The 21,343-nt window shown below is 50.9% G+C and overlaps 6 protein-coding genes across 6 annotated transcripts; 3 read left to right on the top strand and 3 right to left on the bottom strand.

The window, feature by feature from the left end:
* Positions 1–8: 8 nt before the first annotated feature.
* On the bottom strand, positions 9–7,803 carry PGRI_073830 (Acyl transferase/acyl hydrolase/lysophospholipase; the record flags this gene model as incomplete). The annotated part of the gene is made up of 7 exons (XM_040795097.1): positions 9–794; positions 860–979; positions 1,201–1,222; positions 1,273–1,346; positions 1,402–1,794; positions 1,858–1,973; positions 2,037–7,803. 7 exons carry the CDS (start codon positions 7,801–7,803, stop codon positions 9–11), a joined length of 7,278 nt encoding a protein of 2,425 aa, XP_040652774.1.
* A 298-nt stretch (positions 7,804–8,101) lies between these two features.
* Positions 8,102–9,486, top strand: PGRI_073820 (RTA1 domain-containing protein; the record flags this gene model as incomplete). The annotated part of the gene is made up of 4 exons (XM_040795096.1): positions 8,102–8,165; positions 8,367–8,745; positions 8,833–9,070; positions 9,121–9,486. The coding sequence occupies 4 exons, from the start codon at positions 8,102–8,104 to the stop codon at positions 9,484–9,486; spliced, it is 1,047 nt and encodes a 348-aa protein (XP_040652773.1).
* A 408-nt stretch (positions 9,487–9,894) lies between these two features.
* On the bottom strand, positions 9,895–11,074 carry PGRI_073810 (uncharacterized protein; the record flags this gene model as incomplete). The annotated part of the gene is made up of 2 exons (XM_040795095.1): positions 9,895–10,862; positions 10,963–11,074. 2 exons carry the CDS (start codon positions 11,072–11,074, stop codon positions 9,895–9,897), a joined length of 1,080 nt encoding a protein of 359 aa, XP_040652772.1.
* A 2,830-nt stretch (positions 11,075–13,904) lies between these two features.
* PGRI_073800 (pepsin-like aspartic protease) lies at positions 13,905–15,137 on the top strand (the record flags this gene model as incomplete). Its single annotated transcript, XM_040795094.1, has 1 exon — positions 13,905–15,137. One exon carries the CDS (start codon positions 13,905–13,907, stop codon positions 15,135–15,137), a length of 1,233 nt encoding a protein of 410 aa, XP_040652771.1.
* A 1,290-nt stretch (positions 15,138–16,427) lies between these two features.
* Positions 16,428–18,088, bottom strand: PGRI_073790 (G-protein, beta subunit; the record flags this gene model as incomplete). Its single annotated transcript, XM_040795093.1, has 3 exons — positions 16,428–16,671; positions 16,724–17,799; positions 17,864–18,088. The coding sequence occupies 3 exons, from the start codon at positions 18,086–18,088 to the stop codon at positions 16,428–16,430; spliced, it is 1,545 nt and encodes a 514-aa protein (XP_040652770.1).
* A 130-nt stretch (positions 18,089–18,218) lies between these two features.
* Positions 18,219–21,122, top strand: PGRI_073780 (MutS family protein MSH4; the record flags this gene model as incomplete). Its single annotated transcript, XM_040795092.1, has 5 exons — positions 18,219–18,710; positions 18,761–19,120; positions 19,175–19,324; positions 19,372–19,501; positions 19,687–21,122. 5 exons carry the CDS (start codon positions 18,219–18,221, stop codon positions 21,120–21,122), a joined length of 2,568 nt encoding a protein of 855 aa, XP_040652769.1.
* Between the last annotated feature and the right edge of the window lie 221 nt (positions 21,123–21,343).

Raw genomic sequence — 21,343 nt, 5'->3', positions numbered from 1 at the left:
GTTCTTTCTCATCGTAAGCTCGCCCCCAACTCCTGCAGCCCATCGAAGCCGCCCATGTGGCTTGCTATAGCCAGGCCACGTTGTCGCTCCATCTCGACATGGGCCCAGGTCCACGGGTCCTGCACGCCCCCAAAAGGAGCTGCGCCATCGACTAGATCCTGACACGGCAAGGGCAGGTGATCTGGTGCAACCGTAGCAGCCACATTCTCGGCTGTAGTATCCTCGTCTGGCAAAAGTCGAAGATTACGGAATACCTCCGCTGGCTGCATTGTCTGTCGTCCCTGCTTGAAGACATAGCGAGAAACTGCTGAGGCAAGAATCCGACCTTGCATCTTCTCTGTCTCATGCCGACTACCTGGCTTCAGGAAATAACTAACAATATACATCCATTTATCATCCCAGGCTAGTACGCGTGTCACGAGGTCGTATCGCTGATATGGCTTGATCTCACGATGGAAAAGACACACCACGCCCCCTAGAGCGGCGATGAGCTGTCTCCGCCGGTTGCGCCGGCTGTACACACTCTCGGGTGACAGAGTAGTTCGCGGTGAGAGCGGGGTGATGGCGTCTTTGAACAAGGTGACCAGGAGCTCGATGCGGCTCACGTCGAGATCGGCATAGAAAGTGCTGTTGGATTTGTGCAAGTTGAAGTCGAGCTCCGCAATGGAGCAGTAGGAACGTGTGTATCGAGGGCGGAAGATGGTCGAAGGAGCTGAGACTGTCGATGAGCTCGCAACGAGAGCGCTATTGCGGTGCCAGACCAGATGTTTAACGAGAATTTTGAGAACTCGTGCCTACATAAGATAACGAGGTTAACAAGCGTTTGAACAAGTTAGTAAAAGATGACGGTGAGACCAACATGCCACAGACCGGGCAAGGCCTTCGGGTCCAAGAGAAAGAATCCAACTACTGCGCCGAAAAGCGCAGTCAGCGCAGGGAGAGAAATCATGGTGAGTGCACGGGAGGACCAGGGGGCAGTCTAGATAGCGCAGAGATAGCGCAGGGAGAAAAATCAAGAAGCAGTGATGAGGAAAGAGATAGAAGAGGGCGTAATGAGTTTAAATAGTAATTTTGTCTTATTCAAAGGGTGGGTCATGTATGTGATCCTAGAGCGCCTAACCACGTCGAGACGGAATCTAAGCTTTCTAGGGCTACGAATAGGTATTAGGGAGAAAATGATATAATACGGTCTGTACATACAATTTCAGGATTAGGGAACGAACTTTAAAGAGTTTGAAAATGAAAGATAAACTACGAACACCTCATCAGAACACTTTCATCGCCTGAATAGCGCCCTCAATCTTTTGCAGGCCATCTGCGCTCGTTGAGTCAAGATATGTATCCCACTAAGTCCCGATTAGCAACCATTCCTTCAATACACAGGAGAAGGAATATAATTACCTCGCGCAAAACGCCTTCAAGCGCTACGGAGCCCGTTATCCGGTGGACGAGCTCGAAATACTCTTTGCTCAGCTCGAACGGCTGGGCTGTCAAATTCGGGATATACCGACCTACAAGACATTTAGGATCCAACGAATGGCCGTCGATGAGGTTCAGCAGACAGCGTCTAAAACCTGCCACACCAGGCAGCAGCGAGGAGGAATGGAAGGGTACGTCGATGCCGCGCAAGGGAATTGTCGCACAGCCACGAGTCAGTGTCGTTGGGGGGTTTGCCAGCGCGACTTGCTCGATTTGTGCTTGCGCCAGGCTGACGATCTGCTCTGGCGATTCTGGCAAGGGGACATGGGCATGGAGATAGTTGAGCACTATAGTGAGGCAGTGGAGTGCATGAATCTATGATGTTCAGGTCCAGTCAGTAGGCGGTAATTTACCCAGAAGAGTTGGAGATTCACTTACCTGTCCGGCGCAGACATACTGCAAGCTCAAGACATTGAAATTCACGATCTCCAGTAACTGACCAGTCTGCATGGCAATAGTCTTCACAAGTAGCTGCAGAGCCTCCTGTCCGAAATCTTAAGAGTGGAGACGACAAATCAGCTTTTCGTTCATCAGAATGATGCTAGCTATATACGTACCGGGTGCAACACGACTAGGGTCAACTGCACACATGCGATAGTCCGAGTTTCCCTTTTCATCTCGGGGGACAGTGTACTGCATCAATAGACCGCGATAGAAGACCACCTGAACGAGGGACTCGACATTGAAGATCTTGCCCACCGCTCCAAGAGCAGCATACTCACCCAATGAATGGCCGGCATACGAGCTGCGTTCCGAAATCAGACCGCGGGATTGCAAATCGGCAAAAATCGCCAGTTCCATGAGCGTCAGAGCCGGCTGTGTGAACTGCGTGGCCGAGAGTAAGCCCTGAGGCGAATAATAGGTGTGGAACTCAGTCTCCTCGTCAATTTGGGGGAACAATGGCAGCAGCTGGACATTCCCATCGGGCCCAATGGACTCTCGCGTCATACTACGATATTGGTCACGGATATGTCGGCCTTGAGGCCCTCCGAAGTAGACGGTCAACTCCTTGGGATCATTCCGCACAATGTCCGTAATGCGGAAGCCGTAGTTATCGGAGAAATAGGCATCAGCATAATCCCAGACCTGCTGTGCCGCTTTGCTTTGAGCGTAGAGCTGCATACCCATGCCCTTTTGTTGACTACCCTGACCAGTGAAAAGGAATGCAGTCTCCTCAGGTTCAATCTCAGCTTCTCCACGCAGAACGGTTTCGCCGCGCCCGACGTGCTTTGCTTCCACTGAGACGATCTTGCGTCCCGCCAACATGCCGATGTGCTGGAAGACGACTTCAATCTTATCTCCCGGTAGCACCATACTCGTGAATGAGCAGTGGAAGCTACGGAAGGCGCCGATGGCTGAGGCACAGGTGTAGTGTTCGACAAGTCCACGTACCCGTGCCGAGGTGTACATGCCGTGCGTGATCAGACCTGGTAGATCTGCATATCGCGACAACGACGCGGACACGTGGATGGGATTGAAGTCCCAAGAGACGTGAGCATAAGCCTCGTTAGAGTGTGGCATAGTGAGAATCAAAGATGCGCCATCGTTAGTCAAGGGACTAGGCTGATCAAACATAGCGCGCTTCTGCACTGGACTACCATGACGCTTGAGGTAATCCATGACAGGGCTACCTCGGCAGGTGACTGCGTGATAGTCCACGGTCGCAATCGGCCGCGAACCACCTGGAAGCGATGAATTCACGCGAACTTCCCCAACGGTAGTAACGGTCTTGAAGGTGTCCTTGCTGGCGTATTGGTAGGTCGAACGAAGTACGAAGACCAAAGTCTGGTTTTCCAGGTCGAGCGACCGATCCAGGGGCTGGAACCAAGACTTCGAATTCAAGATCGCAACCTCCATCGGGCTACGGGGGCAGAGCTCCATCTCTTCCTCGTCCACTTTGCGGAACATATTCTCCCAGTCTGTGTGGTGGCCTCGGTAGAGGAATTGGCTGCTTAACTCGAGCACGACCTTATTCTCATGGTACACATCCGCACGTACCTCGACCAATTTACCTGTCTCCTCGATCGTAATGGCTTGTATACGAGACTTGGTCTCAAGTGCATAACCTGCCTGAATGGGGTCCGCATCTGCAGGAATGCGGAAGCCATTGGTGAGATGCACCAACGTCAAGAGATCGACGTCAAGCTCCCGCGAGAAAAGCGGCTTCATCAAAGCTTCCCAGCCAATGACGACACCAAAGTCCAACGGTGCCGCCATCCGTTTGCCACGCCGCTTGCTAGCGGCATCGCTGGCATTCTGTACACAATGGGCGAACTCGGCGATTGAGTCGGCCGTCACCTCAAACTGCGATTCGCGGAACGTGTCGTGGACCGAGGGCCATGTTTCTGGTGGTTCACCCGCGAACCAGACTCTATAGTAGAAGTCTTTGACACGCTGGTTGCGGCCTTCCATAATCTCATGGATGGGAGCGTAGACAGCCTCACGCCTGAACTGGAACTTCAACTGCAGACCAATAGCGGCACCTCCAGCATTACGGTAGTTGATGATCTCAAGCGTGATAACGCCAGGCTCATCCACTCGCACCTCCACGACCTTGACCGGCTCAGAGTGTGGCCGATGTTCGAACAGCGCGATTATCGGATCCGCTGAAAGGCCTCCGTGGCCCTGCTGCACCATCACGTACGATTCACGCGTGGGCTGGAAAAGCCGCCGCAGCGGATTCTCGCAGATGGCTCGGCCCTGCACGATCGTCGCTGCGTGGAAAAATGCTTGGCGCCAGCCTCCATTAGAACCTCCCAAGGCCACAAGCCATTCTGTTAACGAGGGCGTCGGTGGCGCACCGGGCGCACCATCCAGTGGTTTCACTTCATACAACATCGCGCCTGTGTTTCCGACGGGCGAGCAATGAATGCCCAGCTCTGCAAGTCGCCAGTCCTGTGGGACAGAGTGTGGGCTGAAGCAGTCGACAATAGGGATACCATCCTGCTGGTATTCGGGATCTTGCTGCTGCAGGCACTCAATATGTCCATGGTAGATGTTGCCTAAAATTTCGCCTGCCGGCTCGTCCACCTTAGTTGAATATCGCGCCGCCACTGGGCCGTGCAGAATACAAACCCGGCCGACATCAGCGTCAGCAACAGCTGCAAGGTCCTCTGACTGCCACAGCGAGTCTTTTTTGAAGTAAGTTTCGAAGTTTTCATCGAGGACAGGGACAAACGGTACTGGCTTTGTGCCGCGTCTCTGGCATAGAAGCAAAAAGTATTCCGCGTCTTGTGTGCCAATAAGCTGGGCCTCAGCGGCCGGCAACCGCTTTAAGATGGCGTTCAGCGCTGTTATCGGATCAGCAAGAGCCTCGTCGCCGTTGACTTCGTTGGGCCCGGAGCCGGGGGCTACGTCGCCAATGCGGGCTTCCACACGCTTTAGGAAATCTTGCAGGAACAAGCGGTAGGAATCATCGATCCAGCGGCCTTCAGCCGACACATAGGTAAGCGCAACAAAACGGCGCAGAACCTCGGCGTAAGTCATCTCCTCCAAGTCGACAACAGATCCATGGACATCGCACCCAAACCAGACCTTCACCGAATCAGTATTTAGTCGCTGAATCAGGTAGTCACGGTGTTTCTGTAGATACGCGACGCGCTTACTACGATCAAGGCTGAAGACATTGCGATCTAATTCAGCCCATAGTTGCACACCCCGCGTAGCCAGCTTATGAATAGGTTCCCCCATCTCTGAGGTTACAGTCATAATGCCGCCAGCTGATTGTGTGTATGTCTGCTCCCAATCACCTTCATACTCGACTCCTGGGGCATTCACAATTGCCTGTTTTGCAGCTGGGCTGGTATGCGCTTCTTTGGCGGTCATTAAACGACTGCCGAGAAGGATACCATCGAAGGGCATAGGCGGACGGTTATACCGACAGGCCCAGTCACCTGTTAGGTAGGGGAATGTGTCCTGTGCACCGCCAAAGCCACTGCCCGCAACAAGAATAACGTTCTCGCAGCGGCGGATGGAGTCGTAGGCTTGCAAGATCGGTTGGTGGAAGTCTTCGAATGAGTGGTGGCCACCACCTCGCCCACCTGTCCATTGTAGTAGAATAGGGAAGGTGGGATGAGCCGATGCGATGTCGAGAACTTGGTATATTGCGGGGAGAGTGCCAGGCTTGAAACCCATGTGGCGTAGACCGAGCTCGTTGATATACCGTGTGGCCACCTCGAGTGAAGGCACGCCTGCGCCGATAGTGAGCCCCTCCAGGGGGACACCGGCCGCGCGTAATTTGGCCAGCAGCGGGATCTGCCACTTCACCGCGTGAGGAGCGGCGTAGATCATGTTGCAGGTGATGCCCCGGCCAGCAGGTACCGCGTCCAGCAGCTTGTAAATGTCTGTCTCCAACTGGGCGGCTTGATGGAATCCGCCCAGTGCCAATTCGACATGATAGCCGGCGCGCATAACAGCCGCACAGAAATCCCAGGCTGCAGTTGTGGGCGTCATTCCGGCCACCATGATCGGTGGCAACCCCAAGAGGCGACTGAGCTTAGTATCGACAAGCACGCCGCCGCCGGCAATCTGCACCAACTGCGGTCGGTAGCGATTCCGCCATATAGGTCCGTAGACGAGACCCTTGGGCGCAGGATTCCAGTTAAAAAACTCACTGCGATCTCCCAGCTCTGTGCGGGAGCTGGAGATGCCCGTGGCCAGGATAGTACGGACGCCAGTACCCTCCTTGAGTCGATTAGTGAGAGTTCCAATGCCAGATGCACCATCAGGCCCAAAAGCGAGAATATGCGTAGATCCGGGAAAATGCACGGCCCGTGGCCAGACGACTTGCTGGGTCGTTATCATCTCAATGAGCTTGGGAATCAAGTTGACGGCTCCACACTTGCGTAGATCTGTCCCTGTGTGGGTGCAAAAGACAGGGATTCGGAGTTGGTCACCGGTTATGGTAAAATCGGCGACACGCTCCAGCACGGCCGGGGCGACATCTGTTAAATAGCTGCTGTGGAAGGCCGTGGTTATTGGAAGGAATCTTGTATGAATCTCAGGCTTTCGCTGGCTGAAAGGAATCCGATGTTGCAGACCCTTTGCCGGAGCTTTCACCTCTCGTAGCCAAACATTGAACCCATGAAGTGACAGTGGCGGTCCAGCCAAAACGGCATTTGTAGGCCCGTTGATTAGAGCTATCTCAATGCGGGCATCAACGGGCAAATACCCATTGACGGAAGCTACATAGGTGCGGAGCTGGGAGATTGGACAGTCTGCCACACTCAGCATGGGTCCTGGAAAGCCCTCGCCGTTGGCTTCGGCATCTGCGACAACAGCCGGCGGGAGCTGGCCCACGGCAAATTGGTCCTGGCTGGCAGTTCCGATGGCGAGCAGCAACCGAAGCGCATCGAGCGCGAGCGCGTCGAATTGCGTCCATGATTGTGCCACCGCAATCACAGTGGCTGGGATGATGCCTTGAGAATGCCCCGTGGCTCCAGCAAGTGCGGTCTGAAGCTGGGCAGGTGTGGTACCCACTATGCGTCCGACGACTCGATACCAGGCCAGCTGCAACAAACCGATGAGCGGCATACTGATAGACGCACCGATCAGGTAGTCGGATGGTGGCGTACGATCCGGGTTCTCGAGCCAGGTAACTATGTCCATACCGTTATGATAGAATCTACTAATGCTCTCCTCACGGGTCTCGCGCTGCAGCATACTCGAGACTGACAGAATGAGGTCTTCCACTAGCGGGCGATAGGTCTGCCAGAGCATCCGCAGCTCTTCGAAGTAATCTTCATCATTGCCCTGCCCACCGAACACGGCATATAGTCGTGCTTTGCGTTGCTGCGCGGCAGCCAGAAGCGCAGAAGGTGCCGCTGGTCGACTGACTTTGCGCAGAACATGGCGCGCACGTACATAAGCGGCTAAAATGGCCGACTCGGCGTCTGCGGAGATATCCAAGGCATAGACTACACCATGGATCTCGCGCTGAAGTAGAATATCACGATCGAAGGTATCGAGTGCGATGGTCAAAAGATGTCGGAGATCGTCAGCCAATCCACGAGGAGATTGCTCCAAACGACGCACGGTAAAACCAATAAAGCGGGCCCAAAGCTCCACCAGAGAGGATATCGGCTCGGCCCCACCAGCGGTTTGAAGATCATGGAGAAAGTCATCGCGCAGCTGAAGCGCAGCGGGGAATGAGGCAGTAGAAATGGAGAGGGTGTGTGTGAAACGGCCATCTGTTATGGTGAGGATTTGGCTTCCCCAAATGTTGCTGGGCGACGACGAGGTGGATACTTCCTCAGGCGTTGACCAGTTGGAGGAAGTCGAAGCCGACAAGACAGACGGCCCTGGCAATTCGGTCGAGATCAACATGACAAAGAAACAATTGAGCGGCCTAGGCTAGGCGTCAACATATTTTTTTCCCCCATCGCGAACGCCGGAGCCTGCCATATATTCTTCATTTCTTTGTCTGTATTTCTCTTTGTCTCGGCATCATCGTTGACAGTGGGGCGCAATTGCGATGAGTGGGTCTTGTAAGATGCTGAGCCCTAAGCGTCTCACCTTGCATTGACGCTAGCTCACCGTGTAGCATTTCTAAGGTTGCCGCCAATCTGACATACCAAAATAGCCCAGCCTCTATACGAGACTAGAGGCGCCTTGGGGGCCAGAAATGCGTCGGACCAATGCCGATCAGGCAGCCGTTCTAAAGGCCAAAACCCGACGGCTGATCGACCGTAAGATTTAATTTAATTTAAGAATGTCGCCCGTCAGCACCTTGTGACTTTTCTCCGCTTGTCTGTTCTGTTGTTTTTCTATCACTGTCTTTGATATCTGAGTGCTGTTACACTCTTGTTGACCGTTATTATGGGTTGGCCAACTCATTGTGGTATGTTCTTCTTCTACTAATCTTCTGGGCCTTGACTGATCTTGAATAGATTTGTCCAGCGAGGACGCTCAATATGCCTACTGCGCCAATGGGCCCGCCGCTGTCTTCTTCACTGTCCTATTCGGGCTCACCTGGCTCGCTCATTTCGCCCAAGCGATCATGTACCGGAAGAAGTTCTGCTGGGTGATTGTAGTGGGCACAGTGTGGCAATGTATCGGAATGATTATGCGCACCTACTCGACCATCGATCAGACCAAGTCGACAACCACGGCCGCCGGACAGCTGTTGGTTCTTCTGACGCCCTTGTGGGTGAACGCCTTTGTGTACATGATCTTCGGTCGCATGGTCTACTACTTCTTACCAGAGAAGAAGGTGGCAGGCATTCGGGCCGAAAGACTGGCCCAAATCTTCATCTGGCTGGATGTGGGGTGAGTTTCGCCCCGAAAGGATGCCCTGGGTCAACTGTCCAGGACGCTCTTCTCGTGTAATAAAACTAGCTGACTCTGATCTGACAGCTCTTTCATTGTTCAAGCGACTGGTGGTATCATGGACTCGGACTTTAGCGCCAAGATGAACAAAATCGGACTGCACATCTACACAGCCGGCATTGCAGCGCAACAGTTCTTCATCCTGTGCTTCTGCGGACTACTATTCGCCTTTCACCGTCGGATGCAAGAGCATGGTAGCATTTCTCGTGGTGGTGGCTGGCGCCCGTTGGTGATGGCCATGTGGGCCACCCTGACATTCATCACGGTAGGTCACCTTTCTAGGACCATTAGTTACAGACGACTGATGTATATTAGATTCGAATCATCTATCGTCTGATTGAATTTGCCGATACCGACAAGGCCGGGACAAGCCCCTTGACCCTTCACGAGGCACCCTTCTACTGCCTGGAATTACTGCCCATGTTCTCTGCCATGGTCATCTGGAACATCTGGCACCCTGGCCGTTATCTCCAAGGAGACGACTGTGACTTTCCCAAGAAAGTAAAGCTGTCCCGCAAGGAAAAGAAGGCGATGAAGCAAGAAGCCAAAGATAGCAAGCGCCGGGGTCGTCGTCGCTCGTCTAGTCGTAAAAGTGCACGTGTTTCTGAGTATCAGCCGGCGAGTTCGTTCGATGAAGGCGCTCTGGAGTCGCAGGGTTATCCATTGCGAGGACATAGGTAATCACTTATATATCAAGTAGGGAGTGCATACAGAGAGAGTCTTTCAGACATGACCAGCAAAGTGCCTATTGTAATTCCAAGCATTCAGATTTACTTTCTACAGTTACTAGTCCTGGAATATCAGTAGCAAGACCTATCCCCCGTGGCCGCACGAAGCATAAGCTTAATCAGGCGAATGGAAAATCAAATATGATGTGACCGGAGATTTGTTGGAACTCTTATATGTATATAGAAAGAGAGAGTATCCCGCTCACCTGGGCCGGCTTAACATACCACTAGACCCAGGAAAGAATGCAAGAACAAAGATGAGATGCCTGGGTACGCTAGCCCCGTCCCAGAGGCAAATGAACCGAAAATGCAGAGAAAACAAAAAGTTGAAGATGATGATCTATCCCCAACCCATTCTTATTTATAGCATAGCACCTATGCAAGCATCATAAACCCTCATCTGCCCCTCAAAATCAGGAATATCCAACTGCGCCCCAGCTTGAACTAACATCTCAACTAGTTCTTGCTGGTTCGACTCACAAGCCATATGTAGCGCGGTACGACCCCACCAATCCTGATCATTCACAGCACGGGCTGAATGCTCAAGTAGGACGCGCACAACCCCCGGCTGCTGAGCCTGTACGGCGATATGGAGTGCTGTCTCACCCTTTTGGGTAACCCATCTGATTAGATCTCGAGGTGGGGAGCTAGATAGTAGCAGTCGCACTACACCTGCGTGGCCCTGTTGCGCGGCTAAATGTAGGGGTGTGAAGCCCGTGCAGTCGGGTAGGGCGGGATCGGCACCGGCCTGTAGTAGTACTGATAACACGGACTCGTGGCCGTATAGTGCCGCACGATGTAATGCTGTGTGTCCATGTGCTCCATCAGGTCCTCTTGTAGTGGAGCTGCCGGTGGTCTCTGGGGTTCCGCGCGGGGTGTGTAGAAGTGGCGGTGCGGGTGATGAGCAAAGAAGGTCTGTGTCAATTGAGGTTTGGAAAGGATGGGCTTGATTCTTGGGCGAGGTCGAGAGCGAATCGGAGCCAGGGCCCATAGTCTTCAGATTGAAGATTTGATGTGTATCCTCATCCAGCGATTGTTCCCAGGGGCTTCCCGTGAGGCCAACTTGATCCAGTTGCGAGGTGTATGAATGTAGATCGGATGGCAGTTGTGGGGCGTCCTGCTGTTGTATATGATGGTGAGGATGTGCATATGGTTGCGATAGCCATTGCCCTGATGATTGTGGTCCCATAGCAGGTTGCTGCTGTGGCGCCCCTGGTTGAGAACATTTTGAGTCTAGAGGAGAAGGCAACCCACCGGGGGCCGATTTGGCAGTGGCTTTAGTCTGTGTGCTGTTCTGGGATGTGGGATTCTCGTCCCCCATGCGTAACCCTAAAACTCATCATCAGCTCTGTGATCTACCAAGATCGTCCCACTCTCTCCACCGAGTCTAAGTCTCCATTTGGCAACCAAAGACAATTTTCCTACTCACTTTTTCGATATCCACGTTGAGCAATTCGATTTTGCGCCCGACGACGCTGCACTGGGTCACTGATATTCGCCCAGTTCTCGCCCAGCACTGGGGTTCTAATCACGAAGATCATGGATTTAGCTTAGGCAACTCCAATCCAATTTTGAGCCAGGGGGAGGGAGGGGGAGACGAACGTGATCATGATGCATCGAGGCTCACCTAGCATGGTCATGCAGGCAACAAGTAAAACAACCACAGGCGGGGACCACTCATTTAGATCCACGGTGTCATAAAGCAGTGTCAGTCATGATACGCATTCGTTATCCGCATGGCTCTGGTCTTCATCTCCTTTTAAATCTTACTGAGGCAGCCAAGGACCAACCAACTTAGGTGCTGTTCGAGTTCGCGAACGGCGGCCGTCACCATCGACCCCACTGATAATGCGCACTTATTGCTTACGCATTTGAATACGGAGCTTCCTTGATCGTACGGTCTGGGTATACTCCATTGTAAAATATTTAGATTGCACACGCTAATGCAGACCAATAGTTTGAGAGGGTTTTCGTTTGATCAATAGCAGAAATGTCTCAGCGATCGGGCTAGCGGCGCCCTTGAGCCATTGCAAATTGGGCGGCGGCACGTTGCTTGGGGGCTAATTGCCCGAATTGTATCGTCCAATCCAGTGCGGCGTCTTCCGCCCATTCTAGGCCTCCGTGGCTACCCTAATACCGGGAGAGTCCCTAAGCAACCCCCCTCCCGAGAAACTTATTCGGCGATCACTCTGATCACTCTGCAAGTAATCTGGGTTATTTTACCATTGATCCTCGCATGTCTACCCGGTTGATCTCTCGGTTAAATACGGGTCTTGATTGCCCGATATTAAAATGTTCCCTAGAGGACCTTAGTGTCCTAGTGGGGTGGTTGTTATTTACAGGTATCTGGGGGATGCCAAAGCTGACGAGGAACCTTAGCCTTGAAGTATGGACAATGCTCAAATACCCCCTGGGGCTCCCAGGGTCATGATTATCTATTAGGTAAACCAAAGACGTAACTAACTAATTCGGGATCTGACGAAATGGCAAAATGCAACACAACATCCACATTACGACCGATGGTTTATTAAACGTAAAAATTGGATGTGAGAGACAAGCCATCAGAACCTTCGAACCTTGGAATATCTTCACGATCACGTCAGCCCGGAAATTGGTAAATATACGGAGAACTGAAACATTCATCGCTTGTTATATCCAGTCTGGACCGAGATAGGGCTGATACCACATTCTCTAGTCTTGGGAAATGACCGTGAAACCTTTGATAGAAAAGGAAAATGGCCCCCAAAAAGGTTATATAGCAAAGTATTTCATTGATGTGTAAGCGGGGGTTTCCTGCCCAGGTGCCAATGCAGGTGCCAATGTTAACCTTCATCTAAATAAAACTCAGGTTCGGTCAGCTTCCGAACAGAGTGGAGAAATCGGGGGACTAATATTCTAGGCCTGCTGCAAGGTGAGCATCCTTCGTAAACCCTAGCCTACTATACCCCATTTAGGAAAGATCACAAAATGAGGGGTCAGCCCTGGAAGCTTGGTACCCCAGAACTAAGTAGTATTATACCCCGTAGAATACTCCGTACTGAGCACTAACCTGCAGCCAGATCCCTGTAAGGGCACTGCAGCTGTAGCTGCAGGGTTGGCACTCCATTTAGTTTGTACTTCGGACACCCTCAGATCCAAAGTCGTATTGCCGGTATCACCGATTATCTTCCGGTGTAAAGAACTGTATATACTTCTAGGTAAAATTGATGTGGATCGGCATTAAACCGAAATTGAAATTAAAGTGTTTTAATAAAGCGCTAAAAATTGTCTACCCGCAGAACGGTAAAGCCTATGCCAAAAGCCAAGCTCACCCTTTCCTGTTTTCAGAGCGGGGTTTTGAGTTCGAATCCAGTACCCGTACTGGGTCCCCTGGTCGGGTCTGGGTTCCCCAGGGCTCCATTGGGGAGTTGGCTTGGCTAACGTACGAGCACGGAATAATCCGTTTTTAGACCGAAATTCAACGCCTTACAACTTCCAAGGTTCCGTATTACAATCACGCGACCGAGTTCATCTATATGATTGGATCATCATATTAGACTTGCATCCATCGAGACAAGTCGGGTATTAGACTACAAGGGGTCGTGGCGCCGAGAGTTTAAACCTGCAAGTTACTCTGTACGGATTACTGCATATTCCATTATGCCCAGGTGGGTAAATGTGATTACGTTTTAAGACATAATCTTTGAATATGGCGTGTGTGATAAGATCGGTTGATGCCTTCCCACATCCCTCCGGGGTTTATTGAAAAACCAAAGACTATATCAAACGGTCGATCCAAGTATCGTGAGACAAGTGATGCTCATTTTTTTTCCTCAGAAGTCAAATCATCGAAATGTTGTAACTTCACGGAAGCTCTGCTGCTAGTAAAGAAGAAGACAGATTGTCAACTACACTTTGAACCCAATTGAAATGTAGAATCGATCAATTAGAAATGTGCCTATAGATGAAAAGGTGCTGTTGTGTATTATTCGTAGCTCTCAGTGTTATAAGTAGTAGAGATTGTGAATGGAATGTTTGTCCGCAGGGTCTCTTCGATACGGAGTTGTGGGTGTCCACTCTCAATAAACGCGAGGAATCGATTGTGCATGCATTATGTCGGAGCCTATGGTGGATTATAACTAGCCATTCCAGAGCGACCTTGCACATCAGGCAGCATAAAAGGACAGGGGCTTAACGAATACAACAAAAATAGACGAGCGGCCTTAGCGCCAATCGATACTGATCTGCCTGCTGCTGCTTAGAACCTTTCCAAGTCAATGAAAGTCAGAATGAGGTAGCCTGAAGCTCTTCATTTATCTAAAAGCGTGGTTAGTTCGACTTGTAAGGTTACTTTGATTAAACAATCTTACCGCGCCACCGAGTAATTCCGAAATGAAGCTTCCTCCTCTCGTCACAGCGAGTCAATTCACTTTTCCCCTAACATTTCAAACCACCTCCCACACAACCAGCAATACAGCCTCGCTGCTTTCAGCACAATATGGCACAACACTCAACGTCGACGTGACGTTCGCCAATCAGACATTCAAGCTTCTCGTCGACACAGGCAGCAGCGACACCTACGTCGTCAGAAATGACTTCATTTGTATCGATCAAACAACCAACCTTGAGATCCCTCAAGCGGACTGCCAGCACATCTCCCCGGGGTACAACGAATCAGACACCTATCGTTTGATCCCCAATAAAACATTTGGCATACAATACGGCAATGGCATAGCGAGCGGAGTCATGGCCTACGAAGACATCACATTAGCCGGTATTACTGTCCCAGGACAAGCCGTCGGCATCGTCGACCACAGCAATCCCATGGGCGACGGCATAAACAGCGGCGTGCTAGGCCTCGCCTATCCCTCCCTCACCTCCGCACATCCAGGAGACCATACCGACAATACAACATTTTGGTTCAATCGTGAATGCTACAATCCCTTGTTCAACACCATGTACGAACAGGGCCTTGTTTCAGATCCCTACTTCAGCATTGCGCTCGCACACACGCCGCGAAACCTTTCCACGCCAACCTTCGGCGGGTACCTCACTTTGGGCGGTCTACCGCCGGTGGCATATGATCCGAAATTTGCCAGTGTTCCCGTAGAAATTTTGGAAAACATTCCGCCCGGTTTCACCTCTGGCAAGCGCACTCGATCATATTGGGCTTTTACCGTGTCTGCGGTGACATTTGGTTCCACAACAAAAGTGGATCTCACCACGAGCACAACCTCCATAACTACCAACAGCATGGAGTTCCAGGTATTTACAGATACCGGGAACGACTACAGCTATCTGCCTGCTGCGGTTGCGGACCCCATCAATGCCTTGTTCGATCCGCCAGCTATCTACAATGAGACGCTAGGAGTTGCTGTCGTCAACTGTAATGCACAGCCGCCGATGTTTGGAGTACAAATTGGAGACCAGACATTCTATCACGATGGACAGGATCTCATTTATCAGACCGGCGATGGGTACTGTGTCTCAAGTTTGGTGGCGTCGGAGCGTGTGGCGTTTGAGGGTATCATGTTAAACATTCTGGGTGTGCCATTTTTGAAGAATGTGGTGTCCGTTTACGATTTCGGTAGAAATGAGTTGCGATTTGCGCAGAGGTCGGATTAAAAGCTGGGGTTGGGGTAGTGCTTTATATATTTAGATGAACCAGTATCGAATCACGACTTATGACATTGTATTTAGTGGATTTCTCAACTAGATAGGGACATCCGCATCCAGTTCAATTCTAGAATTCAGGTCACTTTATTTCAGAGGGTGTGAAGTTATTATAAGCTAGCTGCTCTAGTCTATCGATTTTATGATTCTCGATGGTTTTATGAATCTGGTTATCGCCGCGCTCACTTCAGCGGGATACTCTCTGTGTGTAAAGCAGGATTGCTTTTCTTATACTCTTCTACTTAAACACACACCGGCAATAATCCATTTCGATGAGGTGAAGGACTCTCGGCTCTGAGGACCCCTCCGGCTATACACTAAGTCTGGTGTCCTTTGGTGGCTACACGATCCTACACCATCTCTATCGACCTAAAATCCGATGTATATGGCATCAATGGCTGCAGGGGTTGGGGAAGGGGGGTAGCACTTGTCTTACTTTATGATACTAGAGATAGTACAAGATATCATAGCAAAAGTAGTATAATGGGTTCCTGGCACCGCTTATGGCCGTGGAGCCCAAATTATCGGCCATGACTTCATCAACGGGCTAGCTCTGGAAGTGAAGTTTGATCAGGGTGCACAACAGACCTCAGATTCTTCTTGATATCTCTGTGTAGTGACGTAGGCACTAGGTGGGACCCTCCGTATACGCTATCTCGTGTGGTAAGAAATAGTGGTCGAGAGGGTTGGGGAGAAGAAGAGAAGAGGGCTTTAGGGGTTTTTTAGGGCTGCAGTGAATCAATTCTGTCAATACGCAAAAGATGATATTCATGAAAAATGCAATAAGTAACATAAAGGGCGTCCTGTTGTAGCCTATGCCCCAGGCAGTAGGCAGGACAGGGTTCGTCAATCCACACTTAAATCACCATCTAACTTCCATGCATCTATATTGCAAGACCTAGTCCGAAGCGAAAACTCCTCTCGGGGTTCCTATGATCCGATCGTCTATCCAAGCCACTGAATGTGGCATGCAGTAAGGCAGCCTTGCGGGTCTCTGCCACTAAGTAGATAAGTCTATAGACTTGTAATGTGAATCAGGCCCACGAAGGGATGACTTTGGGGGTTGAAACACCCATAAATCCCTAAATAGGGTACACGCAAGGTGCTACTGCCAACAGCAGGTTGGACAATCTGCTCGTCTTAGATGAATGCAACATCGGACGGCAAAGACCTATACCAGGCTAGCTGTCTGTCAAGAACAAGAGCATGTTTTGGACAAGTTGATGTCAAGTGCGACTAGATCTAGTTCCGCCAGATCTTAATCGCCTTGTCTTTGCCTCCACTGGCGATCTTCTGTCCATCGGGACTCCAGTCGACGGCGAACACCTCGTCCTTGTGTCCTGGAAGGTCCATCTTGAGCTTGCCGGTGCGCAAGTCCCAGATCTTTAGAGTAGTATCCTTAGACGAGGACACCAGCATGCGCGAGTCTGCTGAGAAACAGCACTGGTAGACTGCGCCCACGTGGCCTCGGAATGTGGTGATGAACCTGGGGCGGTGTTAGCTGTAAATCGCAACAATCAGATATTGGAAATACTTACTTTCCATCACGGCCGTTCCACAGTTTGACGTGGTTATCAAATCCGGCAGAAGCGATATAGGCCATGTCCGGCGAGAATGTGACATGGTTCACCTCCTTTTGATGGCCCAGCATCCGTGCGACAGGCTTGCTAGAAGTAGACGGCTCCCACAAATACATTGTGAAATCGTCACTAGCAGATACCAATCGCTCGACGATAGTGTTATTCACCGTTGCCGCCTCCTCGAACTTCTTGCGCGCGGCGGCGACCTTCTCAGCCTCGGTCACAGGGACCTTGCCAGTGTGGTCGTGGTAGGCGGTGCGAAGAGCAAAGTCTGTAGACAGCGCAAGGTGATTGACACGGTGGGCATGCGCCGCTAGGGTCTGAAGCAGGGTGCCGTCTTTCGGGTTCCAGATCTTAATTGTCTTGTCGTGGGAAGCAGTGTAGATCTTGCCAGTACCACCCCATCGCACACAAGTAACCGAAGACTTGTGGCCTGTGAGCACATGGTCAGTTACTCTTGAGACGACGTCCCACACGCGCACGGTCGAATCCTTGGAGGCAGATGCCAGACGCGGGCGCCCGGACTCCTGCACGTGGTATGGCTCCCAAGCCAGATTCGTAATCCACTTTGCGTGGCCCTTGAGCCCTGTGCCTAGCGCTGTGCCCTGCTTTGCATCCCAGAACCTCACGGTGTTGTCCATGCTGCCGGTCGCGATCATGGCGCCGTTCGGCGAGTATGCGACTGCCAGCACCCAGCTGGTGTGGCCCTTGAGCGTATGTTTCGGGGTTCCAGTGTCGCAGTCCCAAACACGAGCAGTTGCGTCTCCACTTCCAGAGACCATGGTAGAGGATGAGACTGGGGAGAAAGATGTTGCTAAAATTGCTTCGCCGTGACCCGCGATGGAGGCCGCGCATCGTGAAACGGCTCTCACTCGGAAAACCGCCTGCGGTGTGTAGAAGAGCGATATGGTATCTTCTGTGGTCTTGATGCCGGGCTGAAGTAAAGAGTGGTACACATCGCGGAGAATGTCGATCGTTTGTTCCTCTTTTTCGGAATGGTAAGCGAATCGGTATGGTACTCGTCCATCATCCTCCTGGAAAGAAATCGCCGTCAATACGATATTCAATTGTCAAGTAATCACAAGGTTTCAATCTTACATTTCCTTGTAATGTGTTTAGCAGAGTCTCTAGGTTCTTCACATTGGCATCGGCGACTGGGACCGAAACCGCAGGCCCGGTGGGCTGGCCGGTTGCTTGATCGAAGAATTGGACTCGGACACTACCCAAATCGGACGGAATACTCTCGATTTCCTGCTGCTCACGGGCTTTATCAGCCTGGACGAGCTTTTGGCGCTTGCTGGGGGGAGGATAGAGGGTCGCCATTGTTATTGATTTTGAGGTCGATGGGGGGAAGAAGAGAAATTTTGGCAGCAAAAATATCTCGACGGCTTATCTTATCGCCCTATCGATTTATCCATCTACACCATCTCGGCCATAACAGTTGGGCTTCACAATGTCGGTTTATTCATTGAATTCATTGAATTCTCTGGATTCATTTTCACCTTCAGCCTCCAGGAGTGCAAGTAGACGTCCAACGGCAAGGCCAACCACAACAGCCACCAGTGTCGCAACACAGGACATCATCTGCGCTGTTAGTGAGTCGCGGGGCGTCTCATCCACCGTTGGCCTCGCATTTGTCAATCTTGCGACAGCTGAAGCAGTACTCTGTCAGATATGCGACAGCCAGACTTACGTTAAGACAATCATCAAGATTGGTGTTTTTGAACCCAGCGAGATTCTGTTCATGAACACTGCCAAAGAGTCGAAGCTCCATTATATCATTCAAGAGAATCTGCCAGATCCTATCTTCACTTTTCTGGACCGCAGATGGTGGTCTGAAAAGACAGGTCATGAATATTTAGAACGGCTAGCTTTTCCAGAGGAAGTCGACTCGCTCAAGGTGACTCTGGGCGGGAACTATTTCGCAGCGTGTTGCTTTTCAGCAGTATGAACAGAATTTATGTTGCCAAAAGGAAATACTCATATAGGGTTTAGGTTCTCAAGTATGTTGAGGTTGAACTTCAGCGATCTTTTACCATGCATTCTCTTCGAATACGTTTCGAGCCGTCCCAGGGGTCCATGACAATTGACTTGGCGACTATTGTTTCCCTCGAACTTATCCAGAACCTGCAAAATGCGAAGTCTAAAGAAAGTTTGTTTGGGTTATTGAACGAGACATTGACGCCTATGGGGGCCAGACTACTCCGAGCTAGCATCTTACAGCCTTCAACAGAGCGAGTCAAATTGACAGCCAGATACAATGCCGTGGAAGATCTGACCACCAAAGAGGATATGTTTGTGTCTGTGAGGCAGGCGCTCAAGGGCTTCATTGATGCAGATAAAGTGTTAACGGCGGTAGAGTCTCTGACGCTAGCCAGTATTGGAGACTTGTGCTAACGGATTATCAAGATCATCTTGGTTCCCACGAAGCGAACAATCCAATACGTCGAACAGTCTGTCAACAATGTTATCATGCTTAAGACCTATGTGTCTGCGATCAAAAAAGTCTTCCAAGCGCTTGGAGCAGCACAAAGCGATTTGCTGCTTACCATACGCGAAGTAGAATCTACATTCCTTGGTGTTTTACTAAAGCTAATGCACTTTAGTTGTGTGCGCCTGAGGGGCATCGTTCAATTGAAGAGCTGATCGACGCAACCTTGAATGAGCACGTAACCTATCAGTCAAAGCCACTTGATCTGAGGAACCAGCGCATTTACTGTGTCAAGGTCAACTCCCGTATACCTCTACACTGGATACAGCAATACAGCTCGCTAACGCGAATTAGACCGGTGTCAACAGTCTCCTCGATGTTGCGAGGCAGACCTATAAGGAGGCCAATGCAGACGCCATAGAGCTGATTGAAAGGCTATCAGGCATGTCTGAAATCATGACGTTTGATGAATAATTTTGACATGTCCCAGAGACTTGCGATATGGTTTTGGACTTGAAGTATGACACAGCCCGGCAATACTACATCTGTATCCCTGCAACAGAGCCATGTCCACTACCAGATGTTTTTATCAACGTATACCGCAAGCGAAACCGCATCGAGTGCCAGACATTGGATTTGGTCAAACTCAATCAAAAGATTACTGATGCGCACAGCGAGGTTATCAATATGAGCGACCAGACAATCCAGGACCTGCTGCGAGACGTGTGCACCGAAGTATCCGGGCTTTTCCGAGTTAGTGAAGCAATTGCGATGTTAGACATGCTCGGGGCATTCGCTCAGCTAGCAACAAACTATGAGTACATCAGGCCAGAGCTGACCGACACTCTCGCCATCAAGGCGGGACGTCATCCCATCCGAGAACAGATTCATAACAGCAAGTTCATCCCAAATGACGCATATGCAACACCACAAACGAGATTCCAGATCATCACAGGCTGCAACATGAGCGGCAAGTCAACCTACATCCGCTCACTAGCCCTAGTTACAGTTATGGCACAGATAGGCTGCTTCGTCCCAGCCCAATACGCTTCTTTCCCAATCTCCCACCAGCTCTTCGCCCGCGTCGCCACGTCGGATGATCTAGATGCCAACGTCTCAACCTTTGCAGCAGAGATGCGGGAGATGGCATTCATTCTTCGTAACATCCAGCCACGCAGCATGGTCATAATCGACGAGCTAGGTCGCGGTACTAGCACAACCGACGGCCTCGCTATCGCTGTCGCGCTAGCAGAAGCCCTAATCTCAAGTAAAGCCCTAGTCTGGTTTGTCACGCACTTCCACGACCTAGCGCAGATTCTCGCCGAGCGCAGCGGTGTCATCAATCTCCACTTAGCAGCCGACATTGCCCCCGACGCTTCTAAGATGACCATGCAGTACCGCATTACAGAGGGTCCTGTTCCAGATCGTCGGTATGGGCTTGTCCTCGCCAAGCTAGCTGACCTCCCACCTGCCGTCTTGAATAAAGCGCGCTCTGTCTCAGAGGCAATGGACCGTCTGGCTAGGCGGAGGAACAGCTCGTCGCGTGCTGTTGCCATTGCGCAGAAGAGAAAGCTGCTTTTGTCTCTACGTGAGCAGTTATTTATTGCCCGCGACGGCACGATGGATAACGCTGGTCTTCGGGCTCTATTGATTAAACTTCAGGATGAGTTCGTGCTGCGCATGACAGCTATCAACAGAGAAATGGAGTTATACCCCGGTGATGAAAGTGAAACAGAGGCCCATACTGAACCTGTTTCCAACTTGTCAGTTCATACACCTGAAACCCAAGCGTTGGGTTCGAGTGAGGATCGTGAGGAAAAGGACAACACACATTTGCCCGAGCCCATTGTGATCGAATCTGATCTGGATTCTGAGTCCGAGCATGTCACCGACGACGATAGTGTGGTGTTGGTCGGAATGACTTGAAGTCAATGAGGATGGTTAGGTGAACTAGCCTTTTTATTATCCCCTCCCCTATAGATCATACTATGTACTTCTATGGTGACAATGTGTGAAGGCCACATCATTCTCCAATATATGATATCAGACATATGAAGTAGAATAACATGGATTACCTCTATACAACACATGATATCTGCATTCGCTAGTAGGTACAACAAGAAAAGCAAAAAGAGAATAATTCAACA

Source organism: Penicillium griseofulvum (assembly GCF_001561935.1).
Source record: "Penicillium griseofulvum strain PG3 chromosome Unknown contig_6, whole genome shotgun sequence".
Classification (NCBI taxonomy): Eukaryota; Fungi; Ascomycota; class Eurotiomycetes; order Eurotiales; family Aspergillaceae; genus Penicillium; species Penicillium griseofulvum.
Note: the sequence above shows the minus strand (reverse complement) of the source record. Positions and strands in the feature narration are given on the sequence as shown.